The sequence below is a fragment of the Arvicola amphibius genome, chromosome X (assembly GCF_903992535.2).
Source record: "Arvicola amphibius chromosome X, mArvAmp1.2, whole genome shotgun sequence".
Classification (NCBI taxonomy): domain Eukaryota; kingdom Metazoa; phylum Chordata; class Mammalia; order Rodentia; family Cricetidae; genus Arvicola; species Arvicola amphibius.
In genome coordinates this window covers 119,276,854-119,304,259 of record NC_052065.1, presented here as the reverse complement: position 1 = coordinate 119,304,259, position 27,406 = coordinate 119,276,854, and the positions used below count along the sequence as shown (strand labels likewise).

General features: G+C 42.3%; 1 protein-coding gene across 2 annotated transcripts; it reads left to right on the top strand.

Moving 5' to 3' along the window:
* Mospd1 (motile sperm domain containing 1) lies at positions 1–27,406 on the top strand. Of its 2 annotated transcripts, none has more exons than XM_038317229.1 (6): positions 1–118; positions 15,285–15,537; positions 15,632–15,707; positions 17,526–17,743; positions 24,803–24,855; positions 25,968–27,406. In XM_038317229.1, exons 2-6 carry the CDS (start codon positions 15,384–15,386, stop codon positions 26,037–26,039), a joined length of 573 nt encoding a protein of 190 aa, XP_038173157.1. In that variant the 5' UTR covers positions 1–118; positions 15,285–15,383; the 3' UTR covers positions 26,040–27,406. The 2 variants fall into 2 exon arrangements, with proteins under 2 accessions (XP_038173157.1, XP_038173156.1); XM_038317228.1 differs by having other exon boundaries at positions 24,803–24,964.

Genomic DNA, 27,406 nt, shown 5'->3' with positions numbered 1-27,406 from the left:
GGCGGAGAGAGGCGGCAGTCGAGTCCTCCCGTATCCCAGCAGGCAGTGCAGTCCGGAGCCGCTGACAAAGGAGCAAGGAGCAGTCGCTGCTGCTTTGCGAGGAGCCACTGTTACTGAGGTGAGAGTCCCGCAGTGTCCCGTCACTCACTTCCTCTGACTTGGGGGGAAACGTGGAACTTACGTGGCCGAGCCCCCGCCTCCCGGTGTAGACAATGCCCAGGACCCGTAGCCAGAGCTTGGCTCCGTGACTGACAGCAGGGCTGCGCCGTGCCGGGCTGCGGTGGGTGGCTGGGACCCGGCAGCGGGTCCACCACTCTCTGACTGCTGGTGGCCCTTCGGCAGGGTCGGGCCAGCGGATGTGTAGCTGCCCCTGCCTGGGGGGCGAAGGCAACCTCTCAAGCCTCCCGCTGCCTGCCTGGCAGAGTTCAGTTGCCCTGGGGATGCCGCTCCAGGGACAACTCTTTGGCGGACATTGCCTGGAGGGCTGCGGGAGAGAAGTCGGTCGACTACTCTGTTCGGGGTGACACTGTCCTCGCCCTTCCTGCAGTTCAGCCAGTCCCCCCACCGAGCAACTGAGAGGAAATGGGTGTGGGGGGGAGAGGATGGCTGAAGCCAGGCGTCCCGGGATGGCTTTGCCTGAAGGGACATGAAAGGAGGTGGAAAAACGGGGAGAGTTGTGGTGGAAGCAAACGTCTTCTTGGAATTATAGGGGGTACATGGCCTGTATCCTTACTGCTCCCTGGACCTCTGCTCGGATCCTGATGGTTGCACCAGCTGCTCAGCTGTAAACAGGCTCACATGACCAGGTTCACTTGGAGCCGGGCAGTGTGGGGATAGAGCTTTGAAGGCTGGGCCCCAAGCAGGTGGGGCTGATGTCTTAAGGAGGAAGGTTGTAGTCCCTCCCTAGACCTCAGCCTTTAAAGTTCTGTGGTTCCCCTTTGAGAAAAGTAACTGACATTTGTCTTTCTCTGGTGGAACTGAAGGAAATTTCACTTGGGAAAGCCACAAGGCAAATATGAAATGGAAAGGATCCTACCTAGCATTTTGTCCTTTAAGGAAACGAAAAGAAAGTAATCCTGAAAATTTCAAGTTCCTAAATTTTCCCTAATAGGCAGTCCTGGTCTTTTGGAACACATTTTGTTCTTAATGCGAATTCCAGACAGAAGGAGAAAGTCTACTCTTTCGGGAAAGGCATACATGGGATTTAATACATTCTTGGTGATGAAAATCTTGTCCACACTTCCTGCAAGGATTGGGAAATTCCTTTGCCTTTTAAATACTACATTCAGGAAATTGAGTAAGGGGTAGACATCCAGCTTTTCGATTACACATATATTTGGTACAGAACGGTGATGAGTTTGGAAAACGGAAACACGACCAACAGTGTCTTTAAAGTTGACAAGCTATACACTCAAACAGGGTGTGGGAATGAACTGGTTTCTGAAGGATATGTAGAACTCGCAAAGCAACACAGGATTTCTGACATGCCGGGGTACTTAAAATTTTAGAATTTTTCAAATCTGTGAGAAAAGGTTGTGATAGATTCCCTGTACATGTAGTATATAATCAAGTGTAATTAATAGGTAGTATTTCAGTGTAGGGTAGTGATCCCTTTATAGGCAAAGACAGAAAACAGATACTTTACTTAGCTTCCTTAAATTCTTCATGTTTATTCTCATATATATATATATTTCTCATGAAGGTCTTACATTCAAGTGCACTGTCTGAAAACATGAAACAAGAAACTACAAAATGCACCGCATTCCTTACTAAACCAATAAAGAAATTACAAGCTGAGTGTGCTTGGCGTACGCCTTTAATTCCAGCACTTAGGTGGCAGAGGCAGGCGAATGAATCCCTGTAGGCTGGAGGCCAGCCCAGCCTTCATAGAGAGTTCCAGGACAGCCAAGGCTATATATGGGATGTCTCAAAATACTACTACTCTTTCCTTTTCTAATTTATTCATTTATTTTTGTTTTTTCAAGACAGGGTTTCTCTGTGTAGTCTTGGCTGTCCTGGAACTCGCTTTGTAGACCCGGCTGGCCTTGAACTCACAGAGATTCACCTGCCTCCCAAGTGCTGGGATTAAAGTTGTGCACCACCTCTGCCCAATTCCCTTTTCTTTTAGTTTTATTGGTTTGTTGTTTGTTTTTCTGAGACAGTTCTCTGTAGCCCCAGTTGTCCTGGAACTTGCTCTTCTAAACCAAAGTGTCCTTGAACTCACAGAGATCCGCCTGCCTCTGCCTTCCTAGTGCTGGGATTAAAGGCGTGTGCCACCACTGCAGGGCTCCGTTTTGTTTTTTAAAAAGGTTTAAAATAAGCTGGGTAGTCTCCTGAGCTCAAGGCCATCCTGGTCTACTAGTGAGTTCCCGGACAGCCAGAGCTACGAAACTGGGAGGCTTTGTGTCAAAAGACAAACCGAAACCAAAAAAAAAAAAAAAAAAAAAAAAAAAAAACAAAACCAACCAAAAACAAAAAAAAAAAAAAAAAACCCAAATAAACGAAAGCCACAATAAAGCAAAAAGGGGGGGGGGGTTAACATAGAAAATAGCAAATTTTAATCTCTCCTAAAAGCTAGCAGTGAAGCAACCAATTCTAAAGGCTGTCTTGTCCCCTTTAGCAGTCTGGAGTATGTTTACTTACAATAAATATATTAAGTGATCTAGTCTTTAAGTCCTCGATTTCTTCCTCTCTATTATGGGGCTTTCATTTTAATTTCTGTGGACCTCTCTAGCTCTCAAGTTACCTAAAAGTGTACAGCTTGGGTGTGGGGGGGGGTGAGACAGTCTTGACTATGAACCTCCATCTAGCCTGGAACTCAGTGTAACCCAGGCCAGCTCCAAAGTCTAGACAACCTGTCTGCCATAGGCTCCCAAATGCTGCAGGTGTGCACCGCCATGCCTGGCCAGTGTGCAGTTGTGGACAGAGAGCTATTTTTGAACAAACATGTTGGCCAAATAAGGCAAGATATTGTTAGCAACTAAAAAGCATGAAATAGCAAGAGGTATCCAGAATCATGATCAAAATAGGAATTTTATCCTGCAAGAGTCTTGAGGCAGGTGGATCTCTGTGAGTTTGAGGCCAGCCCACTCTATACTGTGAGTACCAGACCAGCCTGGTTACATAGTGAAACTCTGTCTCAAAATCCCAAAAGACTCTCAGGAGGTAAATTACTCTTATACACTGACCTGTACCTGTCTTGCTTTTCCTCAGGTAATTGAAGATGGCCCCAGCTAAATCATTCTCCCAAATTAGAAATAACAGCTCTGCTTGGCATTTTTGACCTTCAGGGTGTAGCCCAAAGTCTAGTTCTTTCACTCATTTCAGTTCCCGCTTCCTGCTGAATTAGCTGAGTTCTGTGAGTTTAGTGGCACAGTTAGGAAAACAGGAAGGGGTGAACTGCTTCACTTTGATAGTACCTGACTTTGATCAGCTGAACCAGAGCCTGGCGTTTAGCTTTCTTGGGTTCAAAATTTGTTTCTGTCAGCACGTTCTACTATTATCACTCTCAGAGTTTAGTTCATGCCAACTAAATTCACAGAAAATATGAATATGTTAATATGACTTACAATGAGTTGCAGGACAACTAAGTAGACTAGCAGGCTCATGTACAAACCGTCACACCCAGCTTTACTTTCTATGTCAAATCCTACTTTTTGCTTTATTGTGGCTTTTGTTTATTGGGGGATCTTATTTTATTACTCTTGACTATAAAGAAACACATAGAAAACTGCTCTCAGCCTCCCTTTTTCTGGGGTCTAGAAATTGACAAATTCAGCAAGACTATAGCTTTTATGTAAAAGCCACTTCACTGTATGACTGACTGTACACGAGTCACCTGACTGACCTTTGGTCACTGGAAACATCGCTTAAATCTGATTCCATTCCTGCTGCCATAGCCTGGGCTTACATCATCTCATGCTGCAGTCATCCAACAGTGTTTTTTTTCTTGTATCTACGCTGGAGTCAGGTGTTGGAGTTGGATAGTCAATGGCCACCACCCGCCCCACCTCTACACTCCTCAGGTCAGACCCTGTGGCTTAAAAATCCTTCAGAGGAGCCGGGTAGTGGCGCACGCCTTAAAATCCCAGCACTAGGGAGGCAGAGTCAGATGGATCTCTGTGAGTTCAAGGCCAGCCTGGTCTACAAAGCAAGTGTCAGGACAGGCTCCAAAGCTACACAGAGAAACTCTGTCTTGAAAAACCAAAGGAAAAAAATCCTTTAGAGGTTTTACATGGCCTGCAGCAGTGGCTCTCTACATTGGTGAATCTGATAACCACCCCTACGACTCCTTAAAAGCAGGGCCAGACTCTCAGACTCTATCGAATTCCCACTATTCTTGATTCAGTCGGTCTAGGGAAGGGACTAAGAATTTCCATTTCTGGCTGGGCGGTGGTGGCGCACGCCTTTAATCCCAGCACTCAGGAGGCAGAGGCAGGGGGATCTCTGTGAGTTTGAGGCCAGCCTGGTCAACAGAGTGAGTTTCAGGACAGGCTCCAAAGCTATAAAGAAACCCTGTCTAAAAGAAAAAAAAAAGAAAAGAAAACATTAAATAACAATAAATAGATAAATAAATAAAAGAATTTCCATTTACCTCCAACTTCCCTTCTCAGTTTTCCCTCTTCCTGTTACTCTGCCCATACATGTTTAAATCATATGCAGGGCTCACTGTGAGTACAGTACCCCTATCCCTTTTGTGCCCTCTGCACATTTTTGCAATTTATCCCTTTCACTCTGGCCATCGTTTTTTTTGCTCTCAGAGGACACTGTGTCAACTGGCATTTTAATATATGTCCTAATATCATAATAGCATCATATTCTAATACCTGTTGTATGTTTTTCTTGCTAGCCTGGGGTAAAAATATTGTTTTCATCTTTTCTTCATATTCCCTGCCATAATTCCTGATATATAATAAGGTATGCAATGAATAAATTAAAGATGGTCTTACTTCCTTTTGTTTTGAGATAGGGTCTCCACTCACTGTGTAGCCTTGGCGGGCCTGGTACTAGCTATTTAGATCAGGCTGGCCTCTAACTCAGAAATCCTTTTGCTTCTGCCTCCTGAGTGCTGGCCTCAGTGATGCGCTCCCCCAAGCCTTGAATTCAAGATCTTCAAACTCCACGTGCTACATGTAGCTGCTTACGTCCTCTACACACCGAACTGATAAAGATTTTTCTTTGCACATCTTTGTAATAACCAAAGACACTAGGATGTTGTAAATTGTGGAAATAATATGTTTATTAACGTGGAGTTGTTTTTGGCTTAGAGGGTTTTTGTGTGTGTGGTTTTCTGGGTGGGTTGTTATTGTTGTTTTGTGTTAAAATCTCATTATACTATGTAGATTGGGCTGACCTAGAATTTACTATGTAGATCAGACTACCCTCAAAATAGTAGACAGCTGCCTGTCTCTGTTTCCTGAGTTCTGGAATTAGAGGAGTATACCATGACACCCAGCCTTATTTTCTTTTTGAGACAGAATCTTGCTATGTAACTCTGGCTGGTCTGGAACTCACTATGTAGACCAGGTTGACCATAAACTTGTAGTAACCCTTCTGTCTCTCTATAAGTGCTGGGATTGCAGGCTTGTGCCAACATACCCAGCCATATATTTACAAAATGACATTTCTCTAAGACATTCCTTTCTGTGTGGCACTGGAGATCAGTTCCAGTGTTTTATGCTAAGTAAGCTCTCTAACACCAAGCTACACTCCCAACCCTTTTAAAAGTTTTGCTTGCTTGTGTATTTATTTATCCATTCATTTTCTTTTTTGAGACAAGGTTTCACTCTAGCCCAAGGTGACTTGGAACACTGTGTAGCCCAGGTTAGCCTTGAGCTCACCATTCTTCTCCCTCAGTCTTAGTGTTGGGATTATAAGTGTATATTACTAATTTCACTTAATTTTGAGACAGGATCTTACTTTGTACCCCTGATTGGCCTGAATACGCTATGTGGATCAGGCTAGCCCTGAATTTACAAAGTTCTACTTGCCTGTGCATCTCCAGTTCTGGGATTGTAGGGATGCCCAGCCACTAATTTTATTTTGATATGGGGTCTTGCTATGTGGCCCAGGCTGTCCTTGAACTTTTGATCTTCCTATCCCAGCTTCCATGCTGGATTTTATAGGCCTGTTCCATTGCTCCTGGCTAGGGTGTTCTTTTCTTTATACTCTTTTAGTTTGTTTGTTAAGACAGTTTCTCTGTGTAACAGGCTGGCCTGGAACTCGTTTTGTAGACCAGGCTAACCTGGAACTCAGAGATCCACCTGCCTCTGCCTCTGGAATACTGGGATTAAATGTGTGCACCACCACTGCTCAGCTAGGGTGTTGTTTTAAAATCTTGTATATATACTATTCATATACTACTCAGCTTTTATTTTTGAATGTGGATTAGTTTATGACTCTGTATAATTTGTAGTAGTCAGCTCCACCAGGAAGATAACACATTATACCAGAACCCTAAAAAAAAATATGAAAAGATGTGCTCTTGAATAATGGACATTAAAATATAAAATTAGCATTATGGTATCACTTGGGCATTAACAATTCTGATATGTGATGCTGGAATTCATATTTTGTTGCTAAGTTTATAACATGGAGGAGAAAGGGCTTTTATACTAAAGAGTCTAAAGTAGTAAAACTTACTGCTCTTACCTAATTTGCATTTTTCTTGGATTTTTGGCTAAGATTGTACCCAGTGTGGAGGACTAAGATAGCCCCTGCACTCAGATAAAAGGGGCCTGGCTTAAAGGTGGAGCTGAAGAACAGAATAAATATCTAGAGTCAGAGGCATGTAGTTTAAGTAGCTGGCCCTCTGTGACTAAGCAGATGGGTCACTAATTCCTGGTGGGTGGAGGCTAGACTTTAAATAACACTGAACTGTTTTGTTAAGCTTTATTAATTTGTTTTATGTGTATTTGTGTGTGCCCGAGTGTATGTGTGCTGTTGTCTATAGAAGCCAGAAGAGGACATTGGATCTCATGGTGACTGTGGTTGTTATGAGCCACTGGATGTTGGTGCTGGCAACTGAACTGGGGTCCTCTACAAGAGCAGCAAGTACTCTCAACCTCTGTGTCGTCTCTCTCTAGTCCCATTCTTAATAATTTTTAAATTTGGAAGCATAGTAGTACAGGAATCCAGAAGGACTACTTATGCCCTTCTGATGGGCTCCACTTTCCCTAGAAGGGGAGTGGATGAGAATGTACTTTTAATATAGTTTCCGTGCTTGCTAATAATCCCAGTGTTTTAAACCTGTTGACATCATTTGAAACTTCCCCATCTATCCCAGTGCCTTGTCTTTTCCTTCCTCTCTTCAGTGCAAAGTGCGGGAAACAAAATGATCAGAACTGTGGGCAATAGTGTGGACCAACAGCAAAGAGTACACAGTTTCAGTGTTGCTGGAAATGGTGGCATCCAGCTGTGATCCCAGCACTCAGGAGGCATAAGTTGGAGAACCTCTAGTGCGAAGGGCTGCATGGCAAGACCCTGCCTCAAAGAGTCAGGATAAACCAGTCTTGCCATTGCTGTCTGTGGGAGAGTTGTTTGTAAATTTGTCACAAGGTGGTATACACATATAAGGTTTTCGTTCTAATTTTACTCAGGAATGGTCTGTACCTTTAGGAGAGGGTCAAGGACAAGGCGGTTTCCCACATCTCTTCTCAGCAGGGCTGCCTGCCTTTATGGTCAGGACCATGTGCGCGTATCACAATTCATAAACGCCGCTGGCCCAGATTGAAAGCGAAGCAGAAGGCAAGGGGAGAAGAGAGGCAGCTGGGAGTATGGATTCCTTCTTTCCTCTCACCGTAGCCTGTGGTCAGCAGCCACCTGTCTGTATGCAGTGCTGTCTTAGTTCGGGTTTCTATGGCTATGCAGAGACAGCATGACCATGGCAACTCTTATAAGGGAAAACATTTAACTGTGGTGGCAGCCTACAGTTCAGAGGTTCAGTCCATTGTCGTGGCAGGGAGCATGGTGGCATGCAGGCAGACATGGTGCTGGAGAGGCAGCTGAGAGGTCTATATCTTACAGGCAACAAAAAGTGATCTGGGACACTGGGTGGTACCAAAGACCCCACAGTGACACACTTCCTTCCACAAGACCCCACCTACTCCAAGACCACACCTCCTACTACAGCCATTTTCTTTCAAACCACCACAAGCGCCTTCGACCAAGATAGATCCCTTGCCTGCCTTTTATGTAAACAGAACATTCCACACATGCTCACGGCTGAAGGAACTGATTATTAGTGGACACTAGGAAAGCCAATGACCTCAGTGTCTTCTCAGTGCCTGCCCTGAACTCGGGTCTATCATGAATTCGCAACAAGATAAAAATGGGATTAGGGCTACCGTGTAACTGAAAAGGCCAAATATCAAAATACTGAATTCATACAAGTAAGAACATTAAAAATACAACATTGGTGCCCGGCATGGTAGCACAGACCTTTCATGGTAACACTTGAGAGATAGAGGGAAGATAATAAGGACTTAAAGACTAGCCTGGGGTATGTGAGACCCTCCCTGTCTCAAAAAAAATAAATATAGTCCCTATGCAAGACCCTGGGTTCAATATCAGCACAGGAAAAGGAAAAAGAAACGCTAACACAGTGTTAATTTAAGTTTTATTTAGGACAGGCTACTTGACACTAGGGTACATATAGCAGAGTTGTGGGGGGATAGGACCTTCTAGCTGAGATACAGAGAAGATAAATACTATGAAAGAGTGAGTGGACAATATAATTCATCATAACCTGTGCAACTCTGGGAAAGTTTCTTAACCATCCTGGGCTTTTCTTATCTGTGAGGCACTGACACACTTTGGCTTGGCACACACTAGACTTCTGGACAGCACCTTTATAAACTGATCTGCCGGAAGGTTTTGGCCAGCTTAGTATATCATCTTTCCCCTGGATCTTTGCACTTTATCATTTTGTAACGTGGACTAGGGCAAAGAGAAAGTGTTAGTCTCCCGGAAAGCCGTCCGTCAAAGGTGAGTGTTGTGCTTTGTGATGTTTGTTGGCAATGCTAATGCCTTCTGCTGACCTGGTGCTAATTCTCCCCCCCCCCCCATCACCCCTGCTTGGAGTTGAGGAGGCTGATGGGAAAGCTAACCAATCCCCTTATTTGAGGGACGTGTCCCCTGGGGTGGGGGCAAACACCTTTAAAACATCCTTGTGCGCTTGTTTTCCTGCTCTTCGCTGGAACTCTGGCTTTGTAAGTTTTCCCCCTTTTTGTCCTTTTATTAAAGCTAAATATTTGATTTCAAGCTAGCCTGGTTAATTCTGTTTGTCGTTCGTTTACGCCGCTTTAGGAGGCAATGTCTATCTTAGCCAAGATAAGTGATGAATGGGGAAAGGGATGTGAAAAGAAACGGTGAAGCGCTCAAAAGCCACCAACCACTTCTTTAGTGTTGACAAGGAGATGGCCTGTTAGTGATTCATGGTGAAACGAGGGCATCTTTAACTCGGGAAGAAAAAGCCTTGAGGTGCAAAGGATAAAAATGTCTTCTAAGCCTTTATTCGAGCTAATAAAATTCCTCCTCTGACCTGTGCCAACTAAATTCTCCTTAAAGTTAGAGCAGCGACTTAGCACTTGTCTGTGTGTGGTTATTTTTGACTTCACAGTAAGGTTTGTAAATCATCTCGTATTCCTCTCTTGTTGTTTGAGATAATCTTCTGTAGTCCTCCTGCCTCAGTTTCCCTACTAGGATGGCCTTTGCCACCACACCTGCTTAAAGGCTTGAAAAATACATATTTTTTTTTTATTTCTTTACTCGTGTAGTGCATGCTGGTCTGGAAATCCCCGTGTAGCTGAGGCTGGCCTGGAATGCCTCATCTTGTTACCTGTGATTCAGAAATGCTGTGATTATAGGCATGTATCATCACAACCCAGTTTATCATTCCTTATCTACACTTTCCATACAAATGATGGTATGTCCTTCACAAAGTGCTCCGTGCAAAAGTGCTCCGTGCTTTTCTTATTTAACCCTACATCTTCTTTGGGTGTGTGTGTGGGGGGGGGATGCTGGAGATTTAATCTAGGCCCTACCACTGAGCCTTATCCCAGCCCTCCTTTAATTTTTTTCTCCCTCTCAACTTTTTGTTTGTGATCAGACTTACTAGGGATCGAACCTGGGTCTTCATACATGCTACCACTAAGGGTTCTACCACTAAGCTATAGACCAACCCACTTTTTGTTTTGATACAGAATCTCATTAAGTATCCAAGTAAATCTTGAATTTGATAGCCTGTTTTAACTTCCTGAGTAGCTGAGATTTCAGGTCTACGTTTGCAGGTCCAGCTTTATCTTACATTGTGAGGCTTAATTTATGTCCAGCTATACAAAGAGCTTTCTCTATTGTTTTGACAGGTATCTTGTATCCCAATGAATGGATATACTACACTTTAATAAGTCCCCTATTAATGGACAGCTGGGCCGTTTCCAGTCTTTTGCTGTGAACAACTAGTTTATATTGAGTGCCAAGGTCTTTACACCAAGCTTCACGTAAAACATTTCCTTTAATCCTTGACACTCCATATAAAAGCCTTCACATATGTAACTTCACCGTTGTTGGTGGTGGTGGTGGCTATATATATGTTCTAGGAATATTCTGAAAAGTAAAGTTACTGGCCCTGAAGATAATGCAAGTTTCATTCTAACAGGATGGGAACTGTTCCAATCTATATCCCCATCAGTAATAGAAGAATGTGCCTGATTTCTGATTTCTCTCCCCATGTGCTAACAAGGTTTATGTTCCTAATCTGATAGCCTTTTAAACATATACCAGAGCATGGCTTTAGTTTGTTTCTCTTGTGGGGTTAAATTAAATAGCCTTTGAAAACTAAGTCCCTTCCCTATAAAATAATATGCTTTTTGTGTGTGACAGGCTCTCATATAGTTTAGGCTGGTCTCAAAATTGCTATATACATAATGCTGACTTGGAACTTCTGATCCTCTTGCCTCCACTTCCCAAGTGTTGTGATTACAGGCCAGCCATGTGTACTTGTAAAGGTTTATGTAACTAAATTTGTCAATATTTCTGGGTTTTAGTCTCATGTCATTGTTAACCTGAGTATTTCTTTTGAATTTTCTATGATTTCTTCTAGTGCTTTGACTTTTCTTTCCCTTTTTAACACTTAAAGCTTTAATCTGTTTGGAATTGGCCATGGTATTAAGCAAAGGCTTAATTCAACTTTATTGTTTTCTAGATGGCTCCCCAGTTTAACCAATACTTACTGATTGTCTTCTATAAATTGGAGCTGCTAAAACTCCCTCCAAACTGAGTTTTAGAATAAGTCAGGGCATATATTACTTAGTCATGTCAAATTTGGATCTTCCTAATAGCCAAGTTTCTTAAGAATCAAATTACAGAACTTATTTTATTGCATTCTATTTATAAATATATACCAAACGTCTCAGAGTGCCTTATCCAAGTAGCAATGTGTGTGGCTTAGAGTAAAAGAAAGGAATTCAGAGCCTTGTGTGTGTGTGGTGCCTTATGCAGGAGCATTGCTGTGTGACTGAGAACAGATTTACCAGAGAGCCTGTCAAAAAAGAAAGTGGGAGTAGGGGGTGGGGGGCAGTGGAGAAGGGTGGAAAGGAAGGAAAAATAGATTTGGAGAAAATATGTTAAATTATAATCACTTGAGTCAGATGCTTTTCAAAATATTCTTGTGGAAATATTGTGGTATAGTGGAAAGAACTCTGGACTAGAAGGCAGGAAGCCTGATGGTATTGGGTTTTTTGTTTGTTTGTTACAGGCTGGTCTATTCATAATTAAATATCACTATGACCAATAATAGGAAACACTTAGCACTTAGTATAGTCCAAGCAACACTCAATCTAAGAGCTTATTAATCATTCAGTCTATGTAATTAATAAAAGTCTGAGTAATCTGTTATGAATTATACAAACATTAGATATTGTTACTCATAAAAATGTCAACAAGCTCGGTCAGCTTATTGAAAACCAAACTCAGGACCAAAGCCAATATTGTCATGCACTATGTATGTGCTCTAAAGTGATGGATAGACAGCTGGGGCTCAGCAGCGCCTTCCTTCCCTTTGGCCTTCAGGTTTCCATGCCTTTGCATATGCAGCCCTCGTGGTCTGAATGCTGTCCTCTCGGTACTCATGTGTTCCTGGCTTTCTCACTGGGTCTCACTTTGTAGGCCAGAATAGCTTCTAACTGTGGATCCTCTTGCCTCGACCTCCAAAAGCCTGAGACTCCAGGTGTACAGCACAGTGCCCCATCTCCAGACTTGAATTTCTTTTTTCCTCCTTTTCTTTTTCTATTTTTGGGGGTTTTGTTTGTTTTTGAGACTGTAGCTCACTTATGTACCCTGCCTGGCCTACAAAAAAGTGTGGATCACCATGCCCCAGCACAGACTGTCTTGATGGCACGGTGTGCATGTCTCCCATCTACGTTTTTACATACGATGGTATTATATCCTATTTCGGTGGAAGTTCAGAAAGCCTAATTAAGAATCAGAGCCCTGGCAGCTGATAAAGCTAAATAATGTGTTCATTGGTTATAGTCCTCTTTGAATGTATATGAAGCTCGAGTCACAGTAACGGCCGAGAGCCCGTTTTAAAAGATATTCTACAGAATGAAAACTGGAGATTTTCTGAGTTAGACTTGCCACTTTGTTGGGTTGGTCGGTTTTAAGAGGTAGGGCTTTTGTTGCATAGAAAACACGAGCTTCAAACTTAGAAGCAGGCCCAAGTGCTGGACTACAAGCATGCATTACCACACCTGGCCCAATTTGCACTTTGCAGTGGGGGTGTGTCGGGGGGAGGGGGAGCCTTAATTTTTTTATTATTTGTTTGTGAGGCAGAATCTCATGTCTCTCAGGCTGGTCGCAAACTTTCTATGTAGTTTGTCTTTAATTTTTAATTTAATCTTTAATCTTTCTGCTTCTGCTTTTTTAAAACTTTTATTCTTTTCTCATACATTACATCCCCACCTCAGTTTCCTGTCCCTCCACTCTTCCCAATCCCTACCCCCACTCCTTCTCTCCCCCAGATCAATTCCTCCTCCATTTCCCTTTAAAAAAAAAAAAAGCAGGCCTCCCAGGGATATCCATCGAACATGGCGTAACAAGATACAATAAGACTGGGCACAAACTCTCCTATCAAAGCTGGATGAGGCAACCCAGTAGAAGGAAAGGAGTCCCAAGAACAGGCAGAAGTCAGAGACACCCTCCCCCCTCCCCCCATCCCCACAGTTGGGAGTCCCACAAGAACTCCAAGCTACACAACCATAAGGTATATGCAGAGGACCTAGCTCAGACCCATATAGGGTCCGTGCTTGTCACTTTGGTCTCTGTGAGCCCTGCTTAGTTGATTCTGCGGGCTGTGTTCTCCTGGTGTCCTTGACACACTCTACTTCCTACAGTCCTTCCCCTCTTCTTGGTTTTTCTGATTCTGCCTAGTGTTTGGCTATGGGTCTCTACATCTGTACCAACAAGTTGCTGGATGCACCCCTTTGACAATTGGGCTAGTCACTGATAGATGAGTGATTATAGCAGAATATCATTAGGAATCATTTTCATTGATTTTTTTTCTGGTCATGTTTGGTTCTATCCTGGGTCTCTGGACTGTCCTGCCTCTGGTTCCTGGCCATCCCAGAAGTGTCAGACATGGGCTCCCTCTCATGGCACAGGCCTCAAGTTACACTAGTTATGGGTTGGCCACTCCCACAAGTTCTGCACCACCATTGCCTCAGCACCTCTTGAATGCAGGACAGATTGTAGGTCGAAGGTTTTGTGGCTAGGTTGATGTCCCAGTCCCACTACAAGGATCCTTTCCTGGTTATAGAAGAGAGTACTAGGAGAGATACTGAAATTGGGGACATTGTGTGGGGGTGGGGATGTGGAAACCTAGTGCTGCAGAAACTCCCTGCCTCTGCTTCTTGAATGCTGGGGTTACAGGTGCATATCTATCTCCATAGTTGGTTTTATGCAATCCTGGGGATTGAAGCCATTGTTTGGTGCATGCCAGGAAAGCACTCTACCAGCTGAGCCATGTCCTCAGACCATGTATTTTTATGTTACTTCTAAGAGGTTTGCTAAATAAGAATATTGATTACAATGAGATTAGGAAATAAAAGCAGAAAGCAGAAACATCACATTGGACAGACAGGCAGACAGACGTCTGCCCCCTACAGCTACCTGGAACACATTCAAGAGGCGGAGAAGGAATCTGAAAGAGCCCCGAAGCTTGCAAAAGGCAGCTCTCATGAAGCCTGTGTAAGCTGACATACGAGCAGAAGAACTTAGGGACTTTGAATGTTCAAAGAAAACACCAAGGACTGCTTAGCAAGTATATTCAGCTCCCAGGCATCTTGGTTACAGTAGGAAAAAAGATTAAGAGAACCTTCTTCCCCATACTTCTATACAGCACTAAATAAATCGTTATTAATGCACTGTAAAAGTGATTCTTAAGTTTTCTACATGAAATACTGAAAATTTTGGGTTTTTTTTTTCTTTTAGATTTTGTTTTTTAGTGTATGCTTATGGGTATGTCATGTGTATGGAGGTGCCTGAGGAGGCCAAAAGAGGCCATCAGAGCCCATGCTGCAGGTGTTGTGAATTATCTGAGGTGGGTTCTGGAAACTAAACCCCAGTCCTCTAAAAGAACAGGAAGAACTCTTAACCGGTCCATCTCTCGAGACCCATATTTGGTCCCAAGCACCCACATAGACCACCCCAGCTTCAGATCACACATACACACACACACACACACACACACACACACACACACACAAATAAATAAAAATCAGTCTTTAGGTGCTGGAGAGATGGCCACACTTCAATCCTGATTTAATTCCCAGCCTCCACAACATCTCAACTGTGTAGCCCTGGCTGGCCTGGCATTCACTATGTAGACAAGGCTGGCCTGGAACTCACATGAGATCTACTTGCCTCTGCCTTCTGAGTTCTCCATTAAAGGTGTGTATACCACACACAGCCTACTTTAACCTTTCCTTCCTTCCTTCCTTCCTTCCTCCCCCTCTGTGTGTGTGTGTGTGTGTGTGTGTGTGTGTGTGTGTGTGTGCGCGCGCGCGCGCGCGCATGCACATAAGGAAAAAAGAGAGAGAGTCAGGACAGCTTGCCTAACTTGGTTCTCCATGAGCCTCATGGATGGAATGTGGGCCATCAGGTCTGGCTTGGCATCAAGCAGCTTCACCCACTAAGCCATCTTGCTGTTCCCTAAATATGCTTTTTTTGTGGAGTGACTACAGATTACTGAAAATTGATATCATGCAGTTTCTTTTTCTCCTTTATAGTTGCCAAAATGCTTTGGAGTTTTTAACTGAATCTAAGAAAGTCCAAAATAGATTTGAGACTGTAAAGACAGAAGCTGCAGCAAGAGGGATTCAGTGCCAATGCATCAACAAAAAAGACAACCAGAGTTAGTGGAAGGAAATCTTCCTGTTTTTGTGTTCCCCACGGAGCTAATATTCTATGCAGATGATCAGTCAACGCATAAGCAAGTGTTGACTCTGTACAACCCCTATGAGTTTGCCTTAAAGTTCAAAGGTGAGTCTCCTAGCTTCTGAATTTTTAGCCAGTTCCTACTAAGTTAAATTAATTGGTTTAATCACACTAATGACATTGTGACTTTTTCTTTCAGTTTTATGTACGACTCCAAATAAGTATGTTGTCGTTGACGCCGCTGGTGCAGTGAAGCCTCAGTGCTGTGTGGATATGTAAGTGAGACGTAACATGCTCTCAGTGTGTGGATATGTATGTCAGACTCACGTAACATGCTCTCTGTGCGGATATGTATGTCAGACTCACATAACATGCTCTCAGTGTACGGATATGTATGTTTGAACTTTAAAATGATACCTTCTCAAAGTGATTCCTAAGTAGGTATTTCTGCTCTTTTTTATTTGGGGCTGAAAGCTTATCAAAATTTAAGAAGTTTTTGCCGGGTGGTGGTGACACACACCTTTAATCCCAGCACCCCGGAGGCAGAGGCAGGCAGATCTCTGTGAGTTCGAGGCCATCCTTTCCTACAGAGTGAGTTCCAGGACAGGCTCCAAAGCTACACAGAGAAACCCTGTCTCAAAAAAACAAAAGAAAAAAAAAAGTTTAAGAAGTTTTCTGAAAGATTCTATATAAGGCAAGCAAATACTTATACAATTTGGGTCAGTGTTTTCTTTAATAATTCCTCATTGTTTTAGTTGAGCTCGTAATGTTTATGGTCAAGTTCTTGCTTATTCCTTTTCATTTCTCTAGCTATAATAGAGAATTTAGCTTTCTTTGAGACATCCTGCTACTATAGTAACATTTGTGAAGCGAATAATACTACATTGTAGAACAAAAGCAGTATAAGATTGTCTGACAGTGGTTCTGCTAATAAGCCTGGAATTGAATCTCAACAGGAAGCGAGTGTGTAACTGCTCCTCTGTGAAAGGTTATCCGAGTGCTTCTAGTAATTTCATTTTAGAGTGTCAGATGAGTGATTGTTTGCTCAAGCTGTTCATATTTAATTTTTACGTTAGAAACTAGTGGTAACCAAATGAATCCACTGGTCAGCCCTTAATTTAAGCTCCCGAGTCAGCTGTATTTGTCTAAGGCTTCAATGAAGAGGCAGAGCTCTTTTCGTGAATTTTCCTCGGTCCAAAGCCATAGCTCATTGGTTATTAGCCTGTGAGTCGCAACCCCGGAGTCAAACCTCTAGCTCCCAAAATATTTACGCTACATTCCTAACAGTAGTAGAATTACAGGTTAGGAAGTAGCAATGAAATAATGTTGCAGTGGAGGCCATCACACGTGAAGAACTGTACTAAAGGATCTCAGCATTAGACAGATTGACAACCCCTGTCGTAGGTGATGTGTCTTTTAAAGAACAGATTTTTACATGTTTCTTTGGGTTGTCATTCGGTACACAATAAACAAGGATATTCCAAAAAAATATAGTCTTACCAAATAAACACACATTACCCTTGACCTAATTGTTTTTGCATTCCCTCGGAAGAATTAGGCACATTAAAAGGAAGATTTCTTATTTCAGTAAAAAAATAAGTAACAACAAGAATTTCTTGTGTTTATGAGGAAGAAACTATTTTATGTGTTCTAATTTAGGAAAGAAATCTTTAACAGATGTACAGAAATAAATTCAGTGTTAAAAGCAATTTTCTTTACCGTTCTTTTAGTTGAGACTTTGATTCTGGGCTGAGGCCATAACTCAGCAGTAGACTGCTTGCTTATTCATTGTATTTGAGGCCCTGGGTTCAATCCTCAGCCACATACACGGGGAAGACTTATTCCATTTCATACTGTGTGTGTTCATCTAATATTTCACAATTGCCCATTTTCTTCCTCAGGCCATATGATTAGAGGGTTTTTTTTTAGCGTCATTAGCAAATGTTGAGTATTTATAGTCAGAAAGATTCTTTTTAGTTATAGTCAGATTATTGTTACCCTATTGAAATTTCTGATGTTTGATAGCCCCCCAAGAAGACCTAAACAGACTTTGTAATTATTAATTATTGTTATTATTATTTTGCTGTTTTCAGTGTGATTCGTCATAGAGATGTTCGATCCTGTCACTATGGTGTGATAGACAAATTCCGCCTCCAAGTTTCTGAGCAAAGCCAGAGGAAGGCTTTAGGAAGGAAAGAGGTTATTGCTACTCTTCTCCCGTCTGCGAAAGAACAACAAAAGGAAGAAGAGGAGAAGAGAATAAAGGAACATTTAACCGAAAGTGTATTTTTTGAGCAGTCGTGTCAAGCAGGTAGTAATGTTTTTAAAACCTTATACATTTCCACCTGCAATCGTGGCGCTAGGACTAACTACTCACAAGATCACCACTTCCAGCCTAGTCAGCAGATGGAGCTTCAGGCAAGGAAGGTATGCCTGCCACAGTAGGTAGGAGGAGCAGACAGTTGCCACCCTAGGCTTGAAACGTAGGACATGCCATATATCTCCAAGATATATAAACTTAAAGAATGCAGGTACCAACCTTATAATACCAGCACAATTTAGCAATTATATACTATTGTTTCTATGACTTTCCTATATCCTTTTTCATTTAATTAGTTTGAAGGAGGAGAGAGATTCATTTTGGCAATAGGCCAAGCTTAGTGTGCTGTTCATATTATTTTGAAAAAAAAATCTCATTAAAGTTGAAGTTAATTAAACTAAGTAGATTATAATATCCCCTGTGGGCTATTAATTGAATCCCTTTCCATTCCTCATTTCCTTCCAGCTTAGATACTCAGAATCGCTATGATATATATTTTCAACAATGACACTCCTCATATTCAACTTTCAGACATCATTCCCCTTTCTTCCCAGCTTGTAATTATTGTCCTGCAATCCTGGTAGAAGAGCAGAGAGATAAAAGTTTCTATAGAAAACAAAGGTCTTGGGCTGGAGAGATGGCTCAGTGGTTAAGAGCACTGGCTGCTCTTTTAGAAGTTGTGAGTTCAATTCCCAGCAGCCAAATGGTGGCTCACAGCTATCTCTAGTGAAATCTTGTCCCCTCTTCTGGCGTGTGGGCATACATGGAAGCAGAATGCTGTGTACACAACAAATAAATAAGTCTTTTTTTAAAATAGAAGAAGAAAACAAAAGTCTTTTCAGAGAGTGATATATGCATGTGATTCCAGCTGTCTGTAAAGCTGAAATGTATGAGTCAGGAGCGGTGGCCCAGGCTGCTAATCCCAGCGTGCTAGAGGCTGGAAGCAGAATTGCCATGAGGGCTACCTAGTAAAACTCTATTAAATAGACAGAAAAAGGGCTCAGGAAGTGACCCACCCCAGAACATGTGTCCAGCTTGAGCAAGGCTCTAGGTTCCGTCCCCAACAAAAACAAAAGGAAAAAAACTATTTTGTAAATATAGTGCGTGTATGTGAAATTAAGTTAAAACTAAAACTAATTAAAATGAATTAAAACTAAAAAGTAAAACAAAGATAAAAAGGAAAGAAATTGAGGCTTATGTTGGGGATGTTTTACAAATGTACTTGTCATTTTACGAACCCCTATGTCAATATGTTCATCTCCAAATATTTGTTTTAGAAGGTAGGCAGTGCTGTCTTTTTGATTGGTTCTGCTGTTTTTTCAGTCTGCACAGGGAGTGCCTAGACTTTCTACTTAACAACAGGATTACAGACTGTGGACTAGGCGTTAGTTTCCTAGCAGTAATTGTTCAGTGACAGGACCATCTTATATCTTTTGATGAGAGACAATGTTGGATTGGTGTGGTGCTCCAGGCCCTTTAATCCCAGCCCTTGGTAGGTGCTGGGAGGTAGAGTCAATAGTTTGGGAGTGATCCTTAGTCAGGGGACAACTAGTGGGAATATGTTCTTTGCTTTTTTTAATTAATTTATTTAAAAAATCATTTCTCATTTTACATTCCAATCCCAGTTCCCACTCCTTCCCCTCCTCCCATTCCCCTCACCTTCCCCTCAACCCACCCCCATCCACTTCTCAGAGACAGTAAGGCTTCCTATGGGGAATCAACAAAGTCTAGCACATTGCTTTGAGGCAGGAACAAGGCCCTCCCTGCTCTATCTAGGCTGAGCAAGATATCCCTCCAAACAGAATAGTCTCCAAAAAGCCAGTTCAAGCAGAAGGGATAAATCCTGGTCTTGCTGCCAGTGGCCCCACTGACTGCCCAAGACACACGAGTGTCCCCCACATTTAATGGCCCTAGTTTGGTCCTATGGTGGTTCTCTCCTGCTGTCAGTCTGGACTCAGTGAGTTCCCATTAGCTCAAGTCAGCTGTTTTTGTGGGTATCCCCATCATGGTCTTGGCCCCTTTACTCATAATATTGTTCTTCCCTCTCTATGACTGGACTCCAGGAGTTCAGCCCAGTGCTAAGCTATGGATCTCTGCATCTACTTCCAGCAGTTGCTGAATGAAGGTTCTATGATGACAATTAAGGTAGTCATCAATCTGATTACAGGGGAAGGACAGTTCAGGTACCCTCTCCACTATTGCTTAGATTCTTAGCTGGAGTCATCCTTGTGGATTCCTAGGAATTTCCCAAGTGGCAGGTTTCTTGCTAGACCCATAATGGCTTTCTCAATCAAGACATCTCTTTCCTTGTTCTCCCTCTAAGTGATATCTTGAAATATGCATGAAAATGGATGGAACTAGAAAAAAAAAATATTGAGTGGGGTAACCCAGACCCAGAAAGACAAACACGGTATGTACTCACTCATAAGTGGATATTAGACATAAAGCAAAGGATAACCAGCCTACAGTCCACGACCCAAGAGAAGCCAGGTAACATAGAGAACCCTAAGAGAAACACACATGGATCCCTCTGGGAAGGAGACATAGACAAAAACTCCTGAGAAAATTGGGAGTGTTAGAGAGGGGAGAGAAGGGAGGGTGGAAGGGAAGAAGAAGGGGAGGGGTGGAGAAGGAGAACAGGAGGGAACAGGATGGTCGAGATGGAGGAAGGTTCTTTCCTTCTACAATGTAAATCCCGGGGATGGAACTCAGGCCATTAGACTTGGCAGCCGTCTCACTGAGCATCATTCTCTGTTAGATAGACAGAGTTTAAGGCCAGCGTGGGCCACATGAGAACCTGCCACCCCAAACAACAGAAACTACCAGCAATAACAAATTTTAAAAAGAAAAAAAAATTACAGTTTCATGCACTTAACAAGTTGACTTATACAAGTGTTGCCTGCATATAAAAACACAGTTTTATATTTTTTGGATCTTTTCATGTAATAAAAATAAACTGTAAAATATATAAAATATACTTTCATAAAATGCTAGTAGTCAAGGCTATTAGAGATATTTTTAGATTGAGGTGAATATTGGTAGATTTGTCTTAATTACACTAATGATGAATTGCAAAGACTTTGTTACACATTTGAGTCTGCACCTTCTGGCTTCAGAAAAGTATCTTCTTTATTGTTGTCTGTAATAATAATAAACTGTTGAGCTGGAGAGATGGCTCAGAGGGAAAGAGCACTGGCTGCTCTTCCAGAGGTTGGGAGTTCACAAGATGGCTCACGACCATCTAGAATAAGATCTGGCGCCCTCTTCTGGCGTGCAGGCATACATGCAGGCAGACTACTGTATGTATAACTAATTAATTAATTAAAAAAGCCTGAAAGTGGCATGAAAGGCCATCAGTTGAGAGCTGACTACGGTATGACTGTTGATGAAATGGAATGTCAGACAGGCAGTTACAAGGCTCTGTTAGAATGAAGTTTGTATACTGAGTGGAAAAACCTGGAGAGATGGCTCATCAGTTAAGAGCACTCGCTGCTCTTCTGGAGAACCCAGGTTGGATGCCAAGCACTCACATGGTGGTTCACAACTGTCTGTAGCTCCAGTTCCAGGGGGTCTGACATGCTCTTCTGGCCTCTATAGGCACCAGGCACACATGTGGTGCACAGACATACAAACAGGTGAAACACTCATAATACATCAAATACAAATAATGAAGTCTTTTCCAAAGTGTCAAGGACATTAGTAAAGGGGGAAGGCAGACAAGTTTGCTGTATCCAGCTTCTTTTACGTTCCAGGGATTCAAACTCAAAAGTCCTCACATTGGATACATAGAGCACTTTGTCCATGGAGCAATCTTTCCAGCCCCTACTTTACATGTTTTTGTGAGCATTTATAGCATCTGAAAGTTGTCCACTGTGCTAGCTGTAGGAAGGGATGATGGAGGACATTTCTCTTCCTTATTTTTCTTTGTTTGCTCTGTAGTCCCAGTTACTCCTGATCTTCCTGCTTCTGTCTCCCAAGTCCAGTTATAGCTGCGCGCTGTCACACTCAGTTTGGCACTTCAGGCTAGCCTCATACTCACTAGGAGTCCTGTTATGTAATCCAAACTGCCTGCAATTTACTCTGTAGATCAGCCTGGCCTTGAGCTTTAAGCAATCTTCCTGCCTTTGTCTCCCAGGTGCTTGGATCACAAGCGTTTGCCACGGCACCCAGCTTTTTAAAATTATGTTGTTTATCTTAATTTGCAGTGAATGGTATAATTGTCATATTTTCCTTAAAAGCAGTCTTGCAGTGGATGTAAATACAAAGTTATTTTGCTTCTGAATTAAGGGTTTTTAAAGTTATTTTTGCTATTGTTTCATCCCAAGCAATCATTACTGTGAAATTTGACTTTGTTTTACCTATTTGGCTTTGATGAAGTTCAATTAAATTTCACAATAGCTAAGGTATTAATAATTTAGAAAAGTTCCACTTAATAATAGAATGAACAGCATTATTTCATTAATAAAACACAAATTGTGTTGCTCTTGGCTATTCCTTTTAATGAAAGGAAGATTAGTGGGGAAAGGTACATGGTAGAAAAATGCTGTTACTGGATTATTAGTCAGGGTTCTCTAAGGAACAGAACTGATATAATGAACTATATCTATTATAGTGTGTATAGTGTGTGTGTGTGTATGGATGGATTAATTAGGGTGGCTTGCTGTGATCCACATCGTCTGGCAATGGCTGTTTCCTGATGGAAGGTCCAACGATCCAGTAGTTGTCCAGTCCTTGAAACTGGCTATCTCAGCTTTCACAATCTGGTGCTGGTGTCGCAGGAAGGTGTCCTAGAGAGCTGCCAGTTTTCAGTCTGTGTTGGAATCCCAAACAAGTAGATTATAACACCATTGAAGGAATGGGTCAGGATGCATGAGCTTGCTAATGAGAGCGAGGGCAAGCTGGGCGGTGGTGGCGCACGTCTTTAATCCCAGCACTCGGGAGGCAGAGGCAGGTGGATCTCTGTGAGTTCGAGGCCAGCCTGGTCTACAAGAGCTAGTTCCAGGACAGGCTCTAAAAAAGCTGCAGAGAAACCCTGTCTCGAAAAACCAAAAAAAGGAAAAAAAAAAAAAAGAGAGCGAGGGCAAGCAGACAGCACAAGCAGCCTTCTTCCGAGTCCCTTTATGTAGGCTGCCGCCAGAGTGTCGGGCCCAGGTTTAGGGTGGATCTTCTGACTTGAATTGATCTGGAATTAGGGTGTAGCTCCCACTTTAAATAATCCGACCAAGAAAATTAACTCCCAGTATACCTTGCTGCTTGGGTTTTAAGTTACTTTCAAGTGTGGGCAAGTTGGAGTCCAGGATTAGCCATCCCACTGTCTTTCTTTAAAAGACGCTTGTATAGTGTACGCTTGCATACACTCAGAACTGCATCACATCAGGCTTGACAACAAGGCTCTGTGTGTGTGTGTGTGTGTGTGTGTGTGTGTGATTGGTGATTTTGCATACGGGTTCTGGGTCAAATTCAAGCCCTCATGCTTGTGCAGCAAGCACTATACCCAGTGAGTCATCTTTCTAGCCCTAGATTTATTTTTAAGAGAGAGCCTCATTAAGTTGTCCAAGCTCTAGCCTTATGGTTTCAATCCTCCTGCCTCAGCATCTGAAATAGATGGGATCACAGACTTGTACCACCATTTCCTATGAAATAGGTAGGGTTACAGTGTGAGCCACCATGTGGTCGTATTTCATTTTTATTGTAAGAATATTCAACATGAGATTAGCATATGCTATCTACTATAGGCTGGCCTTGAATATATGACCCTCTGACCTCAGCCTTCCGAATGCTAGGATGATAGACCTGTACCATTAGATCACGTTCTCAACTAATTTTTAGGTTTATTTTTATTTTTTTGGTTTTTCGAGACAGGGTTTCTCTGCTGCTTTAGAGCCTGTCCTGGAGCTAGCTCTTGTAGACCAAGCTGGTCTCGAACTCACAGAGATCCGCCTGCCTCTGCCTCCTGAGTGCTAAAATTAAAGGTGAATGCCACCGTGGCCACCTCCAATATAGTGTTGCCAAATATAGGTCCTGTGTGATGGAGTGTGCCTTTAGATATGTGAATCTCATACGGTTGAGACTTATGTGAACTGAACTACAACTCCCATTAGCCTCTTCCCCCAGGTCTTGGAAGCCACAATTCTCTTTGATCCTATGAATTTGACTATTTTAAATCCCCAGTTTGTCCCAGTTAACCCATTGTGAATTGAGCATCTTATCTGTGGAAAGAGCATTGAATACACAATCCACTGAAGGGTGCTGGTGCTTTCCTCTTGTGCTGGCTATGCCGAAGTACTGCAGTTCATCGCTGAAGCCCAATAACCTAGCTATCACATCATATGTAAGCCAAAAACAATCAAAATTCACCATCTGGGGTGTGGTTTCTGTTGTGCCTGCTGCATTCCCACCAGTATAAAGTTGAGCCATCTTAAGTCAGGACTTCCTGGGGTATCCAAGTAATCCACCGGTGTACAGGAAGAAAATGGTGATTGTCCATTCATTTCTAGCACATGCTTCTAGAACTGTCTGTATGTCTTTCTCTTTGTGCTTAATAGTACAGTAGTCATGCGCACAATTGAGAACCATGCTGGGTGTGGTGGCGCTCGCCTTTAATCCCAGCACTGGGGAAGTAGAGGCAGGTGGATTTCTGTGAGTTTGAGGCCAGCCTGTTTTACATAATTGATTTTCAGGCTGTCCTGGAGAGAAACCAACCAAACAAAGGAAATCTTGAAGGTATTTCTGATACATACTTGATAGACTTTTTTGTCCTGTAGACTCCAGCCCGGGGGTTGGGAAATTTGTAATCATTGTTCTTTTCCCTCCCTCCCTTTGCCCTTTAAGCGAGCCAGTGTCTAATGATTGAGGGTTAAATTATAGACATTTGTGTAGGTGCAGCGTGCAAGTCTCCCTGGATTAGAGTACTGGTGAAGGTTGACAGACAGAACCAAAACACAGCCCTATGCATGGTGGCCACTGCCTGTGAAGGAACTTTAGACTTTTGTCTTAGATTGGCTTTTGAAGCAAACTCAGAGGTTATCTTGTTTTGTTTTTTAAATACAGAAAACAGAACTGTCTCTTCAGGACCTAGTTTGCTAACTGTCTTCCTGGGAGTGGTATGTATTGCGGCCCTGATGCTGCCTACTCTGGGGGATATGGAATCGCTGGTGCCTCTCTACCTCCACTTAAGTGTGAATCAAAAATTAGTGGCTGCTTATATCTTAGGTAAGGGTTTTAAAGATGCTTTGGTACTGATGGTGAGGGGTTTACTGGTTTCCACTGTTATAAAATAATGTATAAAGTTCATACATTCCAGTTGGGCAGAAATGTGTCATTGGGAGGTGGAGGAAGGAGGCTAGGAGTTCGCAGTCCATAGTTTGAGGGTGGCCTCCACTCTAGGAGGTAATGTCTTAAAACAAAAAGGTCTCCCCTTCACTCATGTTCTCCTGTCACCTCTGCTTGAATGCCAGTTCCTTCTTGTATTTCACTCCGTATTCCCTGGAGTCTTCCTTTGTTTTGTTTTGTTTTCCTGTGACAAGGTCTATGTAGCCCAGGCTTTCCTTGACCTCCTGATCTCCCTGTGCTCACCTCCCCAGTTCTCATACGCCAGCACACTTTTATTTCTTTGTATGCATGTATGTGGCCTTCCCTGTGCTCTTTCATTGCTCCCTGACATGCATGTAAGACTGAATATGCAAACCAATGTGGGGGCGCACGCCTTTCATCCCAGCAGGGAGGCAGAGACAGGCGGATCTCTGAGTTTGAGGCCAGCCTGGTCTACAGAACAAGTTCCAGGACAGCCAGGGCTGTGTAGAGTAAGGACCTTGTCTGCAAGAAAGAAGATGGAGCATGTTTTTACATTAGTGATTGGTTATGGTTTTCTACGTGGAATCCCTCAGGGAAAGTGGGACCACTATACTGCTGTGTCTTTGTGGCCCTAAAGCCCTGACATAAATAGGCTGCGGAAGTCTGTTTGGTTTTCCAGACCCTTTTAAATGGCATGTCTGCTGTTATTACGGCTGATGTGACTGGATAAAGTAGGAGGTATGTTTGATAGTGAAATTAGCCATGACCAGACGTAAGTGATTTCATTAAAATCTATCCAGTGACTGCCTATTGTTGTAAGTTAGATTTCTTCTGTATAATATCAACTAAATTCAAATCGACTTTGAGTTCTTGGTAGAGTGTAAAATGTGTTTCTCACTCTCCTCCGTTTCTTTCTTTTCAGGTCTTATCACAATGGCTATACTTAGAACATGAGCAAGGATTCAAACTGACTTCTGAAGGAAATTTATCTTAAATATGAACGTGGACTGCCTTTTATCTATTTACTCCATGAACCCACTACAAATTATTAAATGATTTCAAGTAACTGCAAATGTATAATATATATTTTCAATTAGTCTATAATTTTATTTGAAGGACTCTAGCACTTTATGTTACAGACAACAAAGCGATATTCCTGAGGGATACATTGGGGATTATTTGAAGACTTTCTTTTCGAATCTTTACCTATTGTACAAATAACTTTAAATATTATTTTTCATCTTTTTTGTCTATTTCACTTTGATAAGGGTCATGGGTCCTTCAAAGTTTAAGACCTAAATGAGCAACTGACCAGCTTGAACATCAAATGACATTTATTGCCTAGACACAAGCATCAGCATTACTACATAAATCATCAACTTCCCTCTATCATTGCAAGAAGTTGCTGTAGTGTTCTTAAAACAAGTATGTTATAGTCCGTGTGGGAAAGGGGTGAGAAAACAAGGTACTTACTGGGGGATCACAGTTACCTTACAGTCTCACCGAAGACAAAATGTATTGTAATCATCTTGTGAACTACAGAACAGGCTGTGGGTCAGACACCAGGCACCTCATAGAAGTAGACTGGCTTCTCTGTTTAGCCTGAGAGTGCTAAAGGAAGGTAGGCATTTTTTAAAAAATTAATTTGTTCATCCTGGCTTCAGCTCTGGCTAACCAGAGCTTATGTTATTAAGGAGAAAAATTACCTTTTGGTTTTCTCCCACGTCCCTTGCTTGCCTGAGTGTTCAGTAACTTGCTCTGATTAGGAATGGCAGATGGCAGTTAGTATCCAAGGACATGATTTTTTTCATCTTCAAACTCTAAACCAAGTAGAGAAAGCCCTAAAATACCTGTGTCTATTTTGTATCAGTCACCAAGACATTTTTTAAGTTTTTATTTATTAAAAGATTTTACCAAAAAAGTCCCCTGAGCACAAATATTTCCATTTCTCTCTAGCATTTTCTGACCTCTGACCTCTGACATCAGTGCAGCTCTAACGGTTCTTCTCACACCAACTGATCCTTTTTGTCTTAGGATTTTTATCTGAAAGCACAATGCATCGAGCCTCTTGAAAATCGATTTCTCTTTCAGCTCTTTTTAATAAACTTCTGCACTAATAATGTAGCATTCTCAAGGAATATATGTAAACACAAATGTATGCCCGAAGTTGATTGTTTTGCAGGAAACAATACTCTGCTTCTAGAAGCTCTTTTGTCTAGTATTTCATAGGAAATCATTGTTTAACCATTTGCAGAGAGCATAAATCATTTCAGTGAATCATGTCTGTACATTGTATAATGACTGAAAAGCACATAAATGTAAGCAACTTTGAACTCAGAAAAACATGTTTGTGAGGCTCTA